Source organism: Sinocyclocheilus grahami, unplaced genomic scaffold (assembly GCF_001515645.1).
Source record: "Sinocyclocheilus grahami isolate Dianchi unplaced genomic scaffold, SAMN03320097.WGS_v1.1 scaffold28.1, whole genome shotgun sequence".
In the NCBI taxonomy this organism is placed as follows: Eukaryota; Metazoa; Chordata; class Actinopteri; order Cypriniformes; family Cyprinidae; genus Sinocyclocheilus; species Sinocyclocheilus grahami.
In genome coordinates this window covers 1,217,456-1,236,035 of record NW_015505207.1, presented here as the reverse complement: position 1 = coordinate 1,236,035, position 18,580 = coordinate 1,217,456, and the positions used below count along the sequence as shown (strand labels likewise).

The 18,580-nt window shown below is 36.7% G+C and overlaps 1 protein-coding gene across 4 annotated transcripts in view; it reads right to left on the bottom strand.

Moving 5' to 3' along the window:
- Positions 1-6,294: 6,294 nt before the first annotated feature.
- Positions 6,295-18,580, bottom strand: part of LOC107569427 (Krueppel-like factor 12) — a 42,577-nt gene continuing 30,291 nt past the window's right edge. Inside the window, exons 3-4 of one of the 4 annotated variants that reach the window (XM_016255535.1) lie at positions 17,951-18,434; positions 6,295-6,678 (exon numbers count right to left, since the gene is read on the bottom strand). In XM_016255535.1, coding sequence (XP_016111021.1) covers positions 6,539-6,678; positions 17,951-18,434 — 624 coding nt within the window. In that variant the 3' untranslated portion in view covers positions 6,295-6,538. The other 3 variants (XM_016255531.1, XM_016255542.1, XM_016255550.1) reach the window with 3 other exon arrangements.

Genomic DNA, 18,580 nt, shown 5'->3' with positions numbered 1-18,580 from the left:
GCAGCCCACTTCCTGTTTCTCCCCTGCTTCTGGGTCACCTGTTGGTGTTGGTGTGCTGCCAAGCAAAGGCCTAGCGGAAATTAGCCAATGTGTCAGAAATGAGGCTGAACTCTCTCTCTCTCGCTGCCTCAAGCAAACACACGCAGAGAGTGAAAGCGAGAGAGAGAAAGAGACCCAGGAGGGGAGAAGTGAAATTGAGAAGAGGAGACAAAGAGAAGCCGAGAAAGAGGCAATGAGCCAAACAGGTTGTTTTTTTGTTTCTTCTCTCAGAGAAATTACAAGAGAGTGAGAGAGAGTCACAGAGAGAGTTTCTGTGAGAATAAAAGTTGGTGGCAGGTAAAAATGGAGGGGGGTTGATGTTAGAAGGAGAGTTCAGAGGGAGTGATGGAGCACAAAGGGAGTGACAGGATTTACAGTGGAAAGACTTTCAGCGGCGAACTCTCACAGGATGTTTACAGTCTGATATATTTCAGAGGGGACGCCACTGACATAAATAGTGATACAGTAGTCTGACTCGTGGAAAATGACTTGAAAATACAGATTCACCTGACAGGTACAGATGGTTATTCTCCTTAATGAAATGGGGGATTAGTCTCAAATTATCATGTGCATATCCAGTACACATCAACCAGCTGATAATTTTTTTGATTCAGACCATAAAAGATTCAATGTATCTATCTATATATATATATATTTATTTATACAGTATATAGCTGTAGTAATTTAGCTAAAGAAATACTATTTATTTAATAGTAAATACTATTTAGAAAAAACACTATTTATACTAAATAATTACAGCTCACAAACAGATGAGAGAAACTAATATATATCTATGTTTTTGAAAGAAGTCTCATATGCTCCCCAGGCTGCAATTTTTTTAATCAAAAATACAGTAAAAAAAAATTAAAACTGTGATATACTTTTTATTTGAATATATTTTGAAACGTAATTTATTCCTGTGATACAAAGCTGAATATTTGATTGAATGTCTTCAGTGTCACATAAACCTTTGGAAATTATTGTATTATTTATTTATACAGTATATAGCTGTAGTAATTTAGCTAAAGAAATACTATTTATTTAATAGTAAATACTATTTAGAAAAAACACTATTTATACTAAATAATTACAGCTCACAAACAGATGAGAGAAACTAATATATATCTATGTTTTTGAAAGAAGTCTCATATGCTCCCCAGGCTGCAATTTTTTTAATCAAAAATACAGTAAAAAAAATTAAAACTGTGATATACTTTTTATTTGAATATATTTTGAAACGTAATTTATTCCTGTGATACAAAACTGAATTTTTGATTGAATGTCTTCAGTGTCACATAAACCTTTGGAAATTATTGTATTATGCTGATTTGGTGCCCAACCATTTCTTATTACTATCAACTTTGAAAAGAGTTGTGTTGCTTTATATTTTTGAGGAAACTGTGATACATTTTTACCAAGTTTCTTTGATGAATAGAAAGTTCAAAAGAGTCTACACTGTGATTTTGCTTGCTTAATATAGGAATTTTTTATTTCCAAAATACCCCAATCTTTTGATCATTTGAGTATATGTGTATAAATTTATTTACTGATTGATCGATTTATTTTACTGGCTATTATTGGGATTCTGTGGGGGGGAATTTAAACTGTATATATGGGTTTTAGAAACTATTAACTAATTAATCAAAAATCGGCCCACGTTTGATATCAATACCAGCTAAATCCATTATTAGTAGATCTACAATCTATAAACATCGGTCTCACACATCTCCTTCACAACACTATTGTCCACAGGCACCAGGTGTCCTCTAGATCCCCTGGTTGGATGATCTCTTATTTTGCCTAGCTCAACCCTTCCCCCAGCACAAAGAGGACACCATGATACTTTTAATTCATACCCCACTGACACTTTTCTCCCCTCTTTTACTTAACATTTTACTTCAATCAAAGCCTTTTGGTGGGTCCAGCCACTGATCCAACCATATCTGTTTTTACTCCTCGTCAAAAAGTAACATATGCTAGTGCCGGCCCGTCACCTACTGTAGAACAGTGCGGAGCTCTGCTGCTCAGGTGATTCCTAGACCTTTAAAACAGCTCTTGTGTGAACCCTGCATAACCCTGTCATCCTGGCTTTGTGCTTTTGTCTTTGTGTGGAGGGGGTGGGATGTATGAATTCTTCTGTATGCTGAAATGGTTCTGAAGCATTTTAATATTAGACTGAATTGAGCTCTTGGTCTTTTTGTCTCTGCTCTCCCCTCCAGAATGACCAGTGAAGTAAGCTTATTGCTCAGGGCTCAGGGTGTTCTCTGATACGCTCCCCTAAACATTTGTCACAACAAGACCTGCATCTCGTCCATGCAGAGAGGAAGGACAGAGAAGAACCAAGAAGGCAGGGAGAGATTAGGTTAGATCACTGAAGGTCTACTCTAGGTTCTGTATAATATTGTATAATATAATATAATATAATATAATATAATATAATATAATATAATATAATATAATATAATATAATATAATATAATATATTAGAAATATAAAATGATATACAGTATATAGAGAAAAAAATATTAATATTATTTAAATAAGTACTACATAGTAAATTATTTATAATAAGAATGTTTTACATAAAATATAAATAATATAAACTAATATTAAATACAAACTAATATTGAATATAAATAATATAAAAAATATTATTTTTTAAATTACAAAGGACTTTATATTTTGGTGGGAATTGGACCCCTATTGTAGAAAAGAGCTATTCAAGAACAGTGCTATTAAGGGTTTTGTTGTTCTATAGAGCTATTATTTTAAATCAGTGCTAGATGACAATACTGAAAATAGCATTATTTTGTGTAGTTGGTGTAATGCAATGTGTTTACACAGTGTAAGGTTAAAAAAACACATTATTTTCCACATACTGTACATTATTGTTGCTCCTCTCTGCCCCGCCTTTCTGAAACGCGTTGATTTTTACAAAGTTCATCGCACTGAAAAGTGTGGTGTGCTCTGATTGGCCAGCTGTCCAGTGTGTTGTGATTGGCCGAATGCCTCAAGCGTGTGACGGAAATGTTACACCCCTTACCGTATTTGGAAACACACAGCGTCTCCACGACATGGCGCCTTTCTTTGCGTAAACATTTGGGCGGTGTTATGCAAATCTTCCAACACTGTGACATAGACATGTGGGGGCATTAGGATGAGGCGTTTTAGGAAAGTGTGGATGAGTCTTAACTTTTATAAAGAATATCTCTTTGGGTTTGAGACTTTAGTCTTTGCCACTTTACAGATCTTATATGCACGAACAGCTTGTAACACTCCAAAGACAAAGGAAAACTTGAAATCGCATCATATGACCCCTTTAAAATCTTAAAATTTGTAGAAGTGAGTGTCCAATATCAGTCAATAAATATGCAGAATTGACCACACCAGTCAACAAAATACTAATATTGGCTGATAACTAATATGGTCATGCATCCTTATTACTGAAGTTTGTGCAGGAACTGAAAGTGTGTAAGTTGTATGTGCAAATGTGTGTGTGTGTGTGTGTGTGCAGCCACATTCCCCACCTGTCTGACTGAATGGCCCTGGTGACTCAAGGAACCCAAAAGAACCTGTCAGGGCCACTTTAATAATATTACAGCCCCTTTCATGATGGGATTCATGGATAATGCAACACACAATATAGAAAGCATTTGTCCAAAATGCAACTAATATAGATGCATTTGTCACTCAAGATGCTCTCAGAGATGCAAAAGTTGGGCAATGACTTTTGGTCTGTTCATCTGCAACTGATATCGGCAACTTGAAGCCAGATATCAGCACATAACAGCATCTGGCCTCTCGCTCAGAGTGTCGTGCAGTGTGATACAGGGCTTCTTTAGCTGCATGGATATTTAAATTAAGTGCAGAGCTGGCAGTTCACTCTCTCCTAAATTGGCTCGTCTGGTGGTGAGGACGGTCTTATAGTGGAGGACTGAGTCATTTTGGGTCGGCTGTGACTGGCCTCTGACAGGTCCATGAGCCGAGGGGGTTATTTTAGTCCCGCAGGGCCTCGCGGTGCCAGCCAAACTCTGCAGCCACAAATTGTTAGATGCTCCGGTCTCATTGTAAACTGCATTTTATTGCCTAGCCTTTATAATTTTCTGGTTGGTTTATTGTACAAAAACACTGACCCAATTAAATGACAATATTCTTCATCAAACACTTCTTTGATGTGATAAATGCTTATTTGTTCTCATCCATTGAGTCCGCCGTGCTATCTGTGTTATTCTTGTGGCGACACTGCCCACAATGTTATCTTATTTCACATGCTAGAATGAACACAGCTGCACACATGCCCTCTTTCTCCTTTTCTCTCTCTCTGTAAACAGCCAAAAGCAGCAGCTCTCCCAATAACACCATTCCTGTAAACCTGGTTAAACTGTGTTTTGGCATTCTGCTGCACTGGGGGGCAAAGTCCTAGTACCGTTCATCTACAGCACACTCGGAGTAAAGGGAAACATTTACACAGTGTGAGGGCGAAGCTTTGACATACGGAGGAATCTTGGAATACTTTCCAAACCATTTGCCTAAATAACAGGCAGACGACAGGGTGCTGGTAGGGGGGCTAGCTCATGGAAAACTCTTTGGGAGAAGTCCTAGGCTGTTTTTTACTGCCTGCAGGCTTGAGAGTCTTCTGGTTTTGATCATGTCGAGAGCGAGAGAGCGAGAGAGAGAGAGAGAGAGAGAGAGTGCGAGAGAGCGAGAGAGAGAGAGAGCGCGAGAGAGAGAGAGAGAGGGAGAGAGAGAGAGGTCACAGTGGAGTCAGATGTCTTAACCGTGGCTTGTGTACTGCAAACACATATTCATCACTGTGTCTGTCACGAGACTCTGTTCCCCTTTCGGGCTCTGTCTTTACATTTATTTTGAAAGATGAAGCTCGCGATTATGGTAAGGGGCATTACATTTCCGATGAGTGCTTGCGGTGTTCGGCCAATCACAATGCACTGGGTCAGCTGGCCAATCAGAGCAGACTACGCTTGTCGGAAGGAGAGGCTTTTTAGATCTTTAAAAAAGCATCATATGACCCCTTTAAAGGGGTCATATGATGATCCAATAGTAGCCTACCAAAATCTTATTAAGAGTAGAAGTTAAATCTTACTGTAGTCTTCAAATCTGGGTACTGTCTTACTGTCTTTTAAAATCACAAAGGCAGTTTGGTCCCATCAGGCTAACGTGACAGTCACGACTCATGCAGCTGTAAGGTTTTCTTTTTCTTTTGTTTTTACTCGCGATCTTTACAACACGCATTACATTACGTATTTCATGGCACACTCGTTTTATGCGTATTTGGCGCCACCTATTGTTGTGGGTGTATTATTGACATGTCAAAGTCTAGACCCTGAATATAAGACGACCGCGTTTTTTCAGATGTATTTCCAAGAAAAAAACATTGTCTTATATTCGGGTCAATACGGTAATGTTCTTTTTAGCAGCATCATATGACCCCTTTAAACAGATAGTTCGCTAAAAAATGATCATTCTGTGATCATTTATTCACACTCTTGTCTTTTCAAACCTGTATGACTTTGTTTAAGTCGCAGAACACAAAATAAGTTACTTTGAAGAGTGTGTTTCTCCATTAAATGAAAGTCAACCCTGATTGGACACCATTGACTTAAACTTTATGGACAAAAAAGGATACCTGTTTCAAAATATCTTCTTTTGTGTACCACAAAAGAAAGTAAGTCATACTGGGGTGAGTTTTCCAAACAACAATGTAATTCATTGCTTAACTATCATAGTACGATGTATTGTTGGAGAAAGGAACTAACTAGTCACAACTGTTTCCCGAAAACATTGGAAATTTGTCGCACATTCGTCATTTGAACCACGATGGTTAGAAGTGTCGTTAATGACGTCGAACAGGTGGTGGAGTGGTAACTTGTGTTAAATAATCATTTCAAGATCAAATTAATGTCAAATTATTGCAGTAAATAACAAAGGTAACATTTGAGGACTGCTTTGCTATTTTTATTCTCCGTTAATTTGCTGTATTTTGCGGGTTTCCTTAAGCTCAGAAAACACTGTGAAATTTTGGCCACGATTTGGTTACAACATGAAGCTGAGTAAATGATGACATATTTATCATTTCTTAACCAGCCAGCCCCCCTAGGGTCCCAAGAAGTCTTAACATTATTTATATTTAGTCATATTTACATAATCTTAATTAAAATGCTAAAAACACAAAAAAATTTAATATATACAACATTAAACTGGCATCATATTTTTTTGTGTTTTTTTTACAAACACATCAGTATAAATAGGATAGCTTTCGAATACTGTCTTGGACAAAGGGAGGTTTGGACTTAAAAAGGTTGAGATCTAGTGCTTTAAAGTCAAACAGCTGAATCTTCAAACACACAATATGAATCTACATTATTAGCATTACATCAACACACAGTTTTTTTTTCATCTGAAGACAGTCAGTGTGCATATGTTGAAGTTTGATTTCCAGTGCATGCTGGTTTGTTTGTGAGAGTGTGTCTTTAGAGAATACTCACTCCTGGACTGCTCGTGCTATAGACAGCGCCGTGGATCCTGTTTCATTAACACTGTCCAAGGTCACATTTGGCAGGTCGTCATCATCACTGTCACTTTTGATTTGTCTTGGCGACAGGCCATTGGGGTCTGTTTGTGCTGCCGCAGGGGGAGGACAACAGAGGAGGAGGTTAGTTACAAGACTGTAATATGCGTACTGCCCGAGGCTATTCTCAGGCCCATTCAACAGCTCACAATATGCCACATGACACTGAGCAGAAATTAGCACAGCATTTCAGGGTGTTTCTTCAACTTTTGGCACTTTAATGTCCCAAGGGTTGATTTTTATTAAAATGAACAGATTTCACATTTTTTTCTGTTTATTATATTAAGGTCACATTAACTTAGAACCATTATCATGCCTTTATTGTTTATAGCTGCTACTTTTTAAATGGCCAAAAATTAATTATGCCCAATAAAACAATAAATGCTCAATAAAACATACTTTCCACCACAGAATGCTGTTAAACACAGTACAACATTTTAAGTTGGTGGAAATTAAATTGCAGTTTATTTAATAAATGTCCACAGAGCCAAAAGGGAACAAATATAAAACTCAACAAATACAAAATTAATATTGTAATAATAAAACATATTGGTATTAACCAGGCACAATACAAAAGGATTTCCAGCTACAGTAATTTGGCATATACTATTACGGCAGTATATATACTGCCGTAATAGTATATGCCTTTCTTTTTTTTTTACAAATTTTTTGTTTGTTTTGTCATCTTTATTAGCTTTTGTTAGTTGTTTTATTTAATTTTAGAACTTCAAATTAAATGAAAATGAGAAATATTTCCTTATCAACTAAATTAAAAAAAGTTTTTTTAAAGTTTAAGTTTTCATCTAATACATATATTTCAGCTTTCTTTCAATTATTGAAAATTATTTTTGATAGTTTTAATTACACTGGTAACAACACTGGTGTGAAGTGACAGAATCTCAGCCATTTGATGTTTAATTTACAGTGTTGTGGAGGGGCATTTTGGACCAAATATATTTCACCCAAAAAGCCAGATTGGCGTGTGTGTGTGTGTGTATGTATGTATGTATATCTATATACAGTATGTATATATATATATATATATATATTAGTGCTCTCAAACGATTAATCACATCCAAAATAAAAGGTTTTGTTTACATAATATATGTGTGTGTGTATTGTGTTTATTTATTATGTATACATAAATACACATGCATGCATATATATATATATATATATATACACACACACAAAAACATGATTTTTGAATTATCGGTTTTTGCATATATATATATATATATATATATATATTAAATAATAATAAAGAAATATAGCTAACTAACACAATAAAAATATAATAACACAATAAAAACGTGATTTCAGAAAATAAGAGCTGTAAGGTCTTATATAGACAGGTGTGTGGCTTTCCTAATCAAGTCCAATCAGTATAATCAAACACAGCTGGACTCAAATGAAGGTGTAGAACCATCTCAAGGATGATCAGAAGAAATGGACAGCACCTGAGTTAAATATATGAGTGTCACAGCACAGGGTCTGAATTAGAATTAGGACCATGTGATATTTCAGTTTTTCTTTTTTAATAAATCTGCAAAAATGTCAACAATTCTGTGTTTTTCTGTCAATATGGGGTGCTCTGTGTACATTAATGAGGAAAAAAAATGAACTTAAATGATTTTAGCAAATGGCTGCAATATAACAAAGAGTGAAAAATTTAAGGGGGTCTGAATACTTTCCGTACCCACTGTATATAACTACGAACTGATAAAAAAGTAAAAAGTAAAATAGAAGCATCTGTCAAATGCATAAATGTAAATGTGAAAATGTTGTTGCTTTATTATATTGCACCTGGTTACAATATAATACTAAGACAACAGTTGTCTTTGTCTAATATCATATTATACATTTGAGGTGTGTTCTTGTTTGTGAGTTTGTCATCAAATACAGGTTTTTAATTCAGACACACCTGTATATGTCAGTGTTTTAGACTGGCAGTCACTGAACACCCATCTCTGATTACTGAATCTCATTCCCCACAGAACGAGAGCAGCATTCTCCCTGACTGCAAGCTATGTTAATATTACGTGGGTTAGCCCAGCCTGCAGGCCTGCGCTTCTAATTCGCAGCTCTCTCAGCAGTCTGTCAGACCTGATCCCAGATCAGAGGTGTCCGTGCTGTCTCCCATTCGGCCTTGGGCAGTGTGTCCTGCGGGCATGTCACCAGCACAGGCGATCAGATGCTGCCGCTCACCCTTTGTTTCCAGGATGTTTGACATAGTTATGCTGCCAGTTTATACATTTCTGTATAAATGATGGGAAGACCTAAGATGTCAACTATATGGTCTCATAAGTAAAACATTTGAAATAAAACGTACAATTAGGGCTGTCGATTGTCAGGTTTTTTTTTAGTGTGACTGATTATTGAAAAAAATTACACAATTAAAAAAATAAGTCATGATTCCACAAATTTTCTACCATCAGGGCAAGTTTTTGTGAGCTGCTACTACACACAATGGACATCAGCAAACCAGACTACACACTGTTATAATTAATGTTTAAAAAATACAAATACATATATACACTATAATCGCTGAAGAATCATGTGATATTGAAAACTGGATTACAACTTGATGAAAATTCAGCTTTGACATCAAAAGAATAAATTACATGTTAAAATATCTTAAAATAGAAAAAAAGTTATTTGTTAAAGTTAATTGTAATAATATTTCACACAATTTCTGTAGTTACTGTGTTAAAAAAAAAAAAAAAAAGCAGCAATGGTAAGCATAAAATACTTATCTTACCAACCCCAAACTTTTGAATGGTAGTGTACATACATACATAGATCCAGCAATATGAGAACAGACCAGCATTCCATTTTTGACGTGCAACCCATCACTCAAGAACATTTCATTACATTAAATGTCACATGCACTGGCCTAACTTTATACCTACTGCTTTTTACTGTTAGTCTTTACTCTTTACCAAATTCAGCACAAAATTGATTCTATGATTTTCTAAGGGTAGTTTAAACATCCACTTTATAGAGCCAAAAATGCTCATTGCTCAGCAAAACTGATGGAAGATTTCAATGAAAGATTAACTGGACACATTACAAAAGCCTGGAGCTCTTCTCTCTCCTCCTCCATTCGGTCTACTCAGGCTAGACACGAATCAGTTATAGCAGATGCTTTGCAACCTCTGTATATGAAGTCATGCAAAACCATTCACACTATAGTCTACATTCCCTGCGTCAATGTGGTACTAGATCAATGTTAAAACAGATTTCAAATAATACTTGTATACTTGTATTGTATTGTTGATTCCCCTAATTATTTTTAGTGCAATAAATGCTTTTTAGAACTTATAATTTGCTTACTATTATTAAGATTGTATCATTTGGATTTTTGATTTCATTTTCTTTTTTTATATTTATTTGAATAACTTGTTTTACTGAACAGTGCAGCACTTTTTAATGTGTTATATACTTTAAATAAATTATGTTAGACTAAATCAGCTTTTTAACTAATAATTTTGAATATACTCTATAATATGGACACTGTAACCAGCAACGGCGAATAATAATACAGTCTATCTCTGCCTCTGTAGACTGTGTCCACCATAATCCATTCACTCTACCTACAGTACATAGCTCGCCTGGATATTCCTTAAAAATGTCCATATAAAGGCAATGACAAAAGCGGAGTTCATAAGAGGTGGTGAAGCAAACCCCATGATTTCTTTCTCCTGTTGTTTTCAGCCATAGCCTGTTTCCATGGTAACTAAGCCAGAAACAGAGCTGTGGAGAAGAGCACACCCCCTCCCCACCTCCCCCTGGCAACCTGTATACGAGTATGCGCATGCAAGCGTAAGTGTGCGCCGTCCATTGTGTTTCCAGCCGTGACGAAAACATTTATTTGTGAACATTTACGTGTAAACATTGGCGATCGGTGCACTTCAGAACATAAGGTTCATACTTGTGTCTCAAAATAGCGGTAATGTTACCGTCAGTCACTATCATGTAAGCGTATCATCACTGACTCCGCCCAGGTCTGACCCCATTTCCTCTGTGCAGCTCCAGAGAACTCTGGGTGGAGTCCATGTTGCTATGTGCCTGACTGCTTGCAGTGCCACCCATCTTCAATATCCGCCCCACCCCATTATGCAAAGCTTGTTTTTCCTCTCTTTCCTCCCCTGAAGCTGAGCGAGACACCCAGTATTTAAATCCTTCTAGCAGGATGCCCAGCCCTGCTTAACCATTTGGGACAGACACCCTTCCCAGATAAACAAGAGGTTGAGCAACAAACAGCTCCCTTGTGCCCTCCACTCGGGCCGAATACCATTTGACAGCAGTGTTAATTTTGACAGCAAATTTTGATTTAGTTTTAGTCATAGTCTGTTGACTAAAATGCCATTTAGTTTTAGTCATATTTTAGTCATCTGAATTTTTTTTTTGTTTAATATCATAAGATTTTAGTCGACTAAATCTACAGTAAATTTAGTCGGCTAAAATCTAATGGGTTTCCAAATTCACTAGGTTTGATATTAAGGTTTTATCATGATAGACACAGATTTAACTTCGGTGACACACAACATGCCTTTATGTTAAAATTAAATAAAACCACTTCTCATAAAGAACAAGAACATGGTCTTCTTTTCCATGAAATACAAATGGTTATATAGGCTAATTATGCATTCTTTATAACAACTTATTTACCACATTCTTCATTCTTTCAAGCAGACATATTTACAGGTGCATCTCAATAAATTAGAATGTCGTGGGAAAAGTTCATTTTTTTCAGTAATTCAACTCAAATTGTGAAACTCGTGTATTAAATAAATTCAATGCACACAGACTGAAGTAGTTTAAGTCTTTGGTTCTTTTAATTGTGATGATTTTGGCTCACATTTAACAAAAACCCACCAATTCACTATCTCAACAAATTAGAATACTTCATAAGACCAATAAATAAAAACTATTTTAGTGAATTGTTGGCCTTCTGGAAAGTATGTTAATTTACTGTACATGTACTCAATACTTGGTAGGGGCTCCTTTTGATTTAATTACTAACAGATTTAATAATTGCTTTAATTATTATTAACAGAGAACTTCAGTAGTGAAACTCCAAATGAAATCCAAATTTCTATGAAATCCTTTTTTAAAGCAAAAGTAAAGTGCAACATGGAGTGCAAGAAGCAAGTGTCCATCACATAGTCCAAAACACTGAAATCAAAGTTTAGTATTATAGTGTAAGAATGACAACATGTCCACGTGTTCTGGTCTACTAATAATAAAATATTATAATGAATAATTAATTTTTGTGGTAATAAGAATAGATGTAGGCCAAGTGTACAATAGCCTTTCAATTTACTTAAAATACATATATAATAGCAATGAGGCAATAATAATTAGTTAAAAAAAAGTATCAAAAGCAAGAAATCATATGGTTTTATTGAACAAAACTGTATTACAGTTAAAATACTGTATTATAATGTAATAGAGCCACTGATCTATATATATGTAACGAAGGGAACACAGGAAGCGTGCGGATCCATCTGCAAGGCTTTATTCACAAGAGACGTGGTCAAAAACAGGCATAGGTCAGACAATGGCAAACAGGTATATTGATGGCAAGGCAAGAGGGATAATCCAGGTACAAGGCAAAGGTCCAGGCAGGGGCGAATATTATCCAATTGGGCGAGACTCAAGGGATAATCCAGGTACACAGGCAGTGATCAGAACACGGGGAAACAGACAAGGCAAGACGATGAAAACAAGACACTAGGCTCGTTAATGCAGCTGTCGCTAGATGAGTGATAAACGCAGAAAAATACACGAGACTAAAACAGAAAACATGGAATGGCTCAGTAAGGCAGCTAACACTTGGGGAGTGGAAAATGTAGAGCAATACACGAGACTAAAACAGAAAACACGGAATGGCTCGGTAAGGCAGCTAACCCTTGGGGAGTGGAAAATGCAGAGCAATACACGGCGATCTGAACAGGAACTGAGAGAGTGTTAAATAGAGTGTGTAATGGCTCTCAGGTGAGCGTGTGATAGTGACGGCTGTGTGATCAGTGAATTCAGCTGTGTAAGTGCAATGGATGATGGGACTGTAGTCCGGAGTGACATGTAACGGTCTGTGTAGTGTGAGAGTCAATGTAATGGTAGAGTGACCTCTAGTGGCAATTGGCCGGAAGGCCAAGGACCGGATTCGTGACAATATAATTATAAAATAATATAATATATTCTCTATTATAGATCAGTGAATAGAGCTAATGTACAGTACGCATTACAACAAAGGCCTGCAGGGTGCGCCAACGGCCTGACGATTGTTTTTACACATTACTGTGCGATCTAATACTTGTTTAATATTGACCAAGCATCATTTAATTAAAATGTCCACTTAATCTTTAATATTTGGCCATTTATTTACGACAGAAATGCTATAGCCACTGTAATTTAATGAATATGTGGACATCAAAACGTGTAAACTCAGAGTGAGGGCTTAAGCTTTTATTTTGAAACCGCGAGATAATGATGTATTCTCCTGTGTTTGCGTGGATTTATAAATGATTTACCTTACAAATCTGATGAAATGGCGCACGTTGCGTTCCCAGATTAGCGTTATAATAAACCCAAACTCATAACAACATGCAGAGATGGAGTTTGAGACGCTCCACACATGTAAATGATAACAGTTCCTGTGGAACAGCATTTATTGTGAACGGAGCTGCTGTGAGAGGCACGGACGTAACCTACACGCCTATAACTGCATCACATATAATTATTTAATTAAATCGTAGCATTTGTGAATTCACAGTTATGCTTAATTATGTATATAAAACAACATTTTTAAACGGGTTTAATATATCATGAGGCCTTGGAAAACAGTCTAATAATGTGTTTTATCGATTCTCGTCCGTGAAATGCGCCACTTCCGGTATTTTGACGACTGATACACTGCCAATATTCTCCCAACTGTTTATGTTCACATAAGACATAACGGAGTGCGTTTACGCGAATACTCGTCAAAACAGACAATTCGACATCATGTTGTGTGTATTTCTCCGTTCATGAGATGCGAAAGGGTACTCGTGTGCTGTGTGAGAGGCGCTGCTTCCGTGTGTGCGCTCAGAAAACCATACCGAATTGAGTTCTCTTTTGCATCGTCAGATTTATTCATATGTCTGCTCTTCTCTAACTCCCAGATATCGACATTTTTGTACGTTTTATGAGACGTGCAGCAAGTGTATGTTAGCTTGTTATGTCCCGCTGGTTCATATGTTTGCATCTAACCTCGTAACCATGCAGCAGATTCGTTCTGAATGAATCTCTTCCCAAATCGTCCCTCTCTAACATTTTCGTCTCGTTTTTATTCGTTGACGAAAATGTCAATGGATTTTCGTTATAGTTTCTGTCATTCAAAACGAGTTTTAGTTCATCATTGTCTCGTTTTTGTCTGTGAAAAAAATGTCGTTGACAAATAATTTTCGCAAACAGAAATTAACACTGTTTGACAGCAACACCCAGAGCATCGTGGCTTAGTGCCAGAGTATTAAAACTCGCCCTACAGGAAACCAACCCTAAACAGCAGTCCCAGAGTGCCATCGGTGAGGTCTCGAGAGTTTGGGAAGGCACCGTGCAAGATGTGTGCTTCTGATTAGGGCATGTGGCGAGGGGCCGTGACCTGTCTGCATGACCTTGGACTCGAGACAACTACGCAGATCCTATGTTTGCAGAAAGCACTTTCATCTCAGTAAACACTATTCTGTTTGTTAGAAAAGCAACAGTGTCTTAAGATAATCCACAATTGTGGGCTTTAGGGTGGGAAGTTTAAGTTTTTTTCAGTATAAACATATAACACTCATAATGTATGGGTGTCTCTTTAACTATGGGCACTTTTAGCCCTTTGGAAAATAACAAACTTTTCACACTCTCACTAGTTAATTTAATTTGTCTACTAACAATGTCCAACAGTAGACGTACATGCATTCCAGAAGAACGGGTTAGGGTAATTTTTTTTCTGAAAGTCATGAATATTTCCACCCCACCGCCAATGATGTATTGTGTTTAATAGAGTTATGTGGTGGAAATGGCATTTTAAAAAAATTTTTGGAATAAAAAGACATGTAATCTTGTTATTTTCAGAGCTAACACATTATGTATCCTAATGCACACAAGTGAATTGAAATTACAGTATGAAATGATGGTATTTAAAAAAAAATCCTTTGTTTTCTTCACAAATCACATGCTTTTTATTTAATCTTAAGCTGTTCACTGACACTTTTGCATTCTTATGTACTAACTTTATATAATGTTTTCACATCTAAGTGCTCTTGAAAGGAATTTAGACCTTTCATGTCCAATAAATGAACAAAGTGAAATATAACTTTTCCCTTTTTTTGCTGTTTTTATGGTTCCTTCATGCAGAGATGGAGTTTGAGACGCTCCACACATGTAAATGATAACAGTTCCTGTGGAACAGCATTTATTGTGAACGGAGCTGCTGTGAGAGGCACGTACGTAACCTACACGCCTATAACTGCATCACATATAATTATTTAATTAAATCGTAGCATTTGTGAATTCACAGTTATGCTTAATTATGTATATAAAACAACATTTTTAAACGGGTTTAATATATCATGAGGCCTTGGAAAACAGTCTAATAATGTGTTTTATCGATTCTCGTCCGTGAAATGCGCCACTTCCGGTATTTTGACGACTGATACACTGCCAATATTCTCCCAACTGTTTATGTTCACATAAGACATAACGGAGTGCGTTTACGCGAATACTCGTCAAAACAGACAATTCGACATCATGTTGTGTGTATTTCTCCGTTCATGAGATGCGAAAGGGTACTCGTGTGCTGTGTGAGAGGCGCTGCTTCCGTGTGTGCGCTCAGAAAACCATACCGAATTGAGTTCTCTTTTGCATCGTCAGATTTATTCATATGTCTGCTCTTCTCTAACTCCCAGATATCGACATTTTTGTACGTTTTATGAGACGTGCAGCAAGTGTATGTTAGCTTGTTATGTCCCGCTGGTTCATATGTTTGCATCTAACCTCGTAACCATGCAGCAGATTCGTTCTGAATGAATCTCTTCCCAAATCGTCCCTCTCTAACATTTTCGTCTCGTTTTTATTCGTTGACGAAAATGTCAATGGATTTTCGTTATAGTTTCTGTCATTCAAAACGAGTTTTAGTTCATCATTGTCTCGTTTTTGTCTGTGAAAAAAATGTCGTTGACAAATAATTTTCGCAAACAGAAATTAACACTGTTTGACAGCAACACCCAGAGCATCGTGGCTTAGTGCCAGAGTATTAAAACTCGCCCTACAGGAAACCAACCCTAAACAGCAGTCCCAGAGTGCCATCGGTGAGGTCTCGAGAGTTTGGGAAGGCACCGTGCAAGATGTGTGCTTCTGATTAGGGCATGTGGCGAGGGGCCGTGACCTGTCTGCATGACCTTGGACTCGAGACAACTACGCAGATCCTATGTTTGCAGAAAGCACTTTCATCTCAGTAAACACTATTCTGTTTGTTAGAAAAGCAACAGTGTCTTAAGATAATCCACAATTGTGGGCTTTAGGGTGGGAAGTTTAAGTTTTTTTCAGTATAAACATATAACACTCATAATGTATGGGTGTCTCTTTAACTATGGGCACTTTTAGCCCTTTGGAAAATAACAAACTTTTCACACTCTCACTAGTTAATTTAATTTGTCTACTAACAATGTCCAACAGTAGACGTACATGCATTCCAGAAGAACGGGTTAGGGTAATTTTTTTTCTGAAAGTCATGAATATTTCCACCCCACCGCCAATGATGTATTGTGTTTAATAGAGTTATGTGGTGGAAATGGCATTTAAAAAAAATTTTTGGAATAAAAAGACATGTAATCTTGTTATTTTCAGAGCTAACACATTATGTATCCTAATGCACACAAGTGAATTGAAATTACAGTATGAAATTATGGTATTTAAAAAAAAATCCTTTGTTTTCTTCACAAATCACATGCTTTTTATTTAATCTTAAGCTGTTCACTGACACTTTTGCATTCTTATGTACTAACTTTATATAATGTTTTCACATCTAAGTGCTCTTGAAAGGAATTTAGACCTTTCATGTCCAATAAATGAACAAAGTGAAATATAACTTTTCCCTTTTTTTGCTGTTTTTATGGTTCCTTTCATCTCATTTTGGTCCACTTGTGTAATACTATTAGTATCCATTTACGCTATATACTGCTATGTGAGATGAAACAAAACAAGTGTGACAATACCTCACATGCTTGGGTGTGTTCGAAAAGAGCAGTCAAGTGCTACAAATATCTGAATATATAAATATAGCAAGGGCATACACCTTGCCAGATTTTCAAATGACTTAATCTAAATTAAATGTTCAACGATCATACATGTTTAAAAAAATCTGACATGTCTTACAGGTTGACTGCCACATTGGCTGGTACATAAATCATAAATGTTCACCACTTCAAAAGCAGACAGTATGCCTGTCGTACAGCACATACTCCCTAACAGCAGGAAGTACACAGGCAGCTGAGGACAATCAACCCCATATCTGCATATCATTATGAGTATGGTGCTTTTCTGTGAAGAAAGGACAGAGAGATGCAGTTGTCTGAAGCTAGTCTTTTCCTAAAACAAATGTGAAGGAAACAGATGCTTTTAATCAGCTTTCATTTTTCCCCTTTCCAGTTGATTTATTTTCTCCAGTGATCACAATTTCATAAGATTTCAACATTCCCCTTGGGCCAGGCTGATGTTAAGTGCTTCACCTAGGGGCACCCTGGTGATCAAGTAAGTAATTCTCAAACTGTTAAGTTATTCCCACTTGCAAACCTCCAACCATTTTATTTCGGCAAAAATATAATTTTTATAATAAGTACTTTTTGTCTTGTTTTTCAGTACAAATATCTAAACATTCTTAAATAAAGATTTATTTACTTTAAAAGCAAAATGACTTAAGGTAATTAAGTCTTCTTTTCTGAAAATTTATTAATTAATGAGTTTTTGCATAAAACCAGTAAAAAAAAATCTGCCAATGAGGTAAGAAAAAGAATCTTGTTTTCCCTTTGAATTAAGTATTTTTTTCTAGTTTAAAGCATTATTTATTTATTTATTTTTACTTAATGTCAATGTTGATCTTTGACTTAATGCATTTTGCTTCTCAAGTAAATGTATCTTGTGTTACACATTTTTAGACATTTGTACTGGAAAACAAGACAAAACACTGAGTAAGAAAAATGCAGTGTATCAGGGAATCAACCCACTATAACTACAGTAAAATGTCAAATGAATCAGTGACAATTATTAAACAATCCAGAAAGTGGTCCTCACCTTTGCCCTGGCACTTGACCTCGTCCAGGAAAGGTAACATGATGGTGGAGTTGAAGGTTGACGGGGAGCGAACGGCTGTGGTGTACATGAGGGGCAGCGACTGCACCACCACAGGGATACGGTGCACATGGCTGGGAAGTTTACTGGGGCTGGAAGGGGGGACGGGGTGGATGATGTGCAAAAATTGCTGGCCTCTAACTCCATGAGGAGAGCCCACCAAGGGCCCGGGTGTCAAAATAGAGGGCATTCCAGAGGAGACTGAGGTGATGACAGAAGGTGAGGATGACGATGATGAAGATGGAGAGAAGGCTGAGGTGTAGGAGGAAGGAGATGACGTTCTTGTCTTGTTGATGGACAGGTCTACAGGCTCTGTCTGGGTTTGGAACTGCTCGGATGAGAGCAGGTCTTCTGGAGGTTCCGCCTTCACTTTGCTGAGCAGGAGCGGCACAGTCTCCATATCAGGATAGCCGTGCACTTTGGGTGACTAAAGAACAAAGAAATAAATTAATGTGGTTTTATTTTAGTTTTTTTGTTAGTTACATTTCTGAGTTTCTGAAAATAAATGAATGAAGACGGAGGTTTTTTTATTAGAATGTTTTGTCAAATTAATGTACATATATATACAGTATA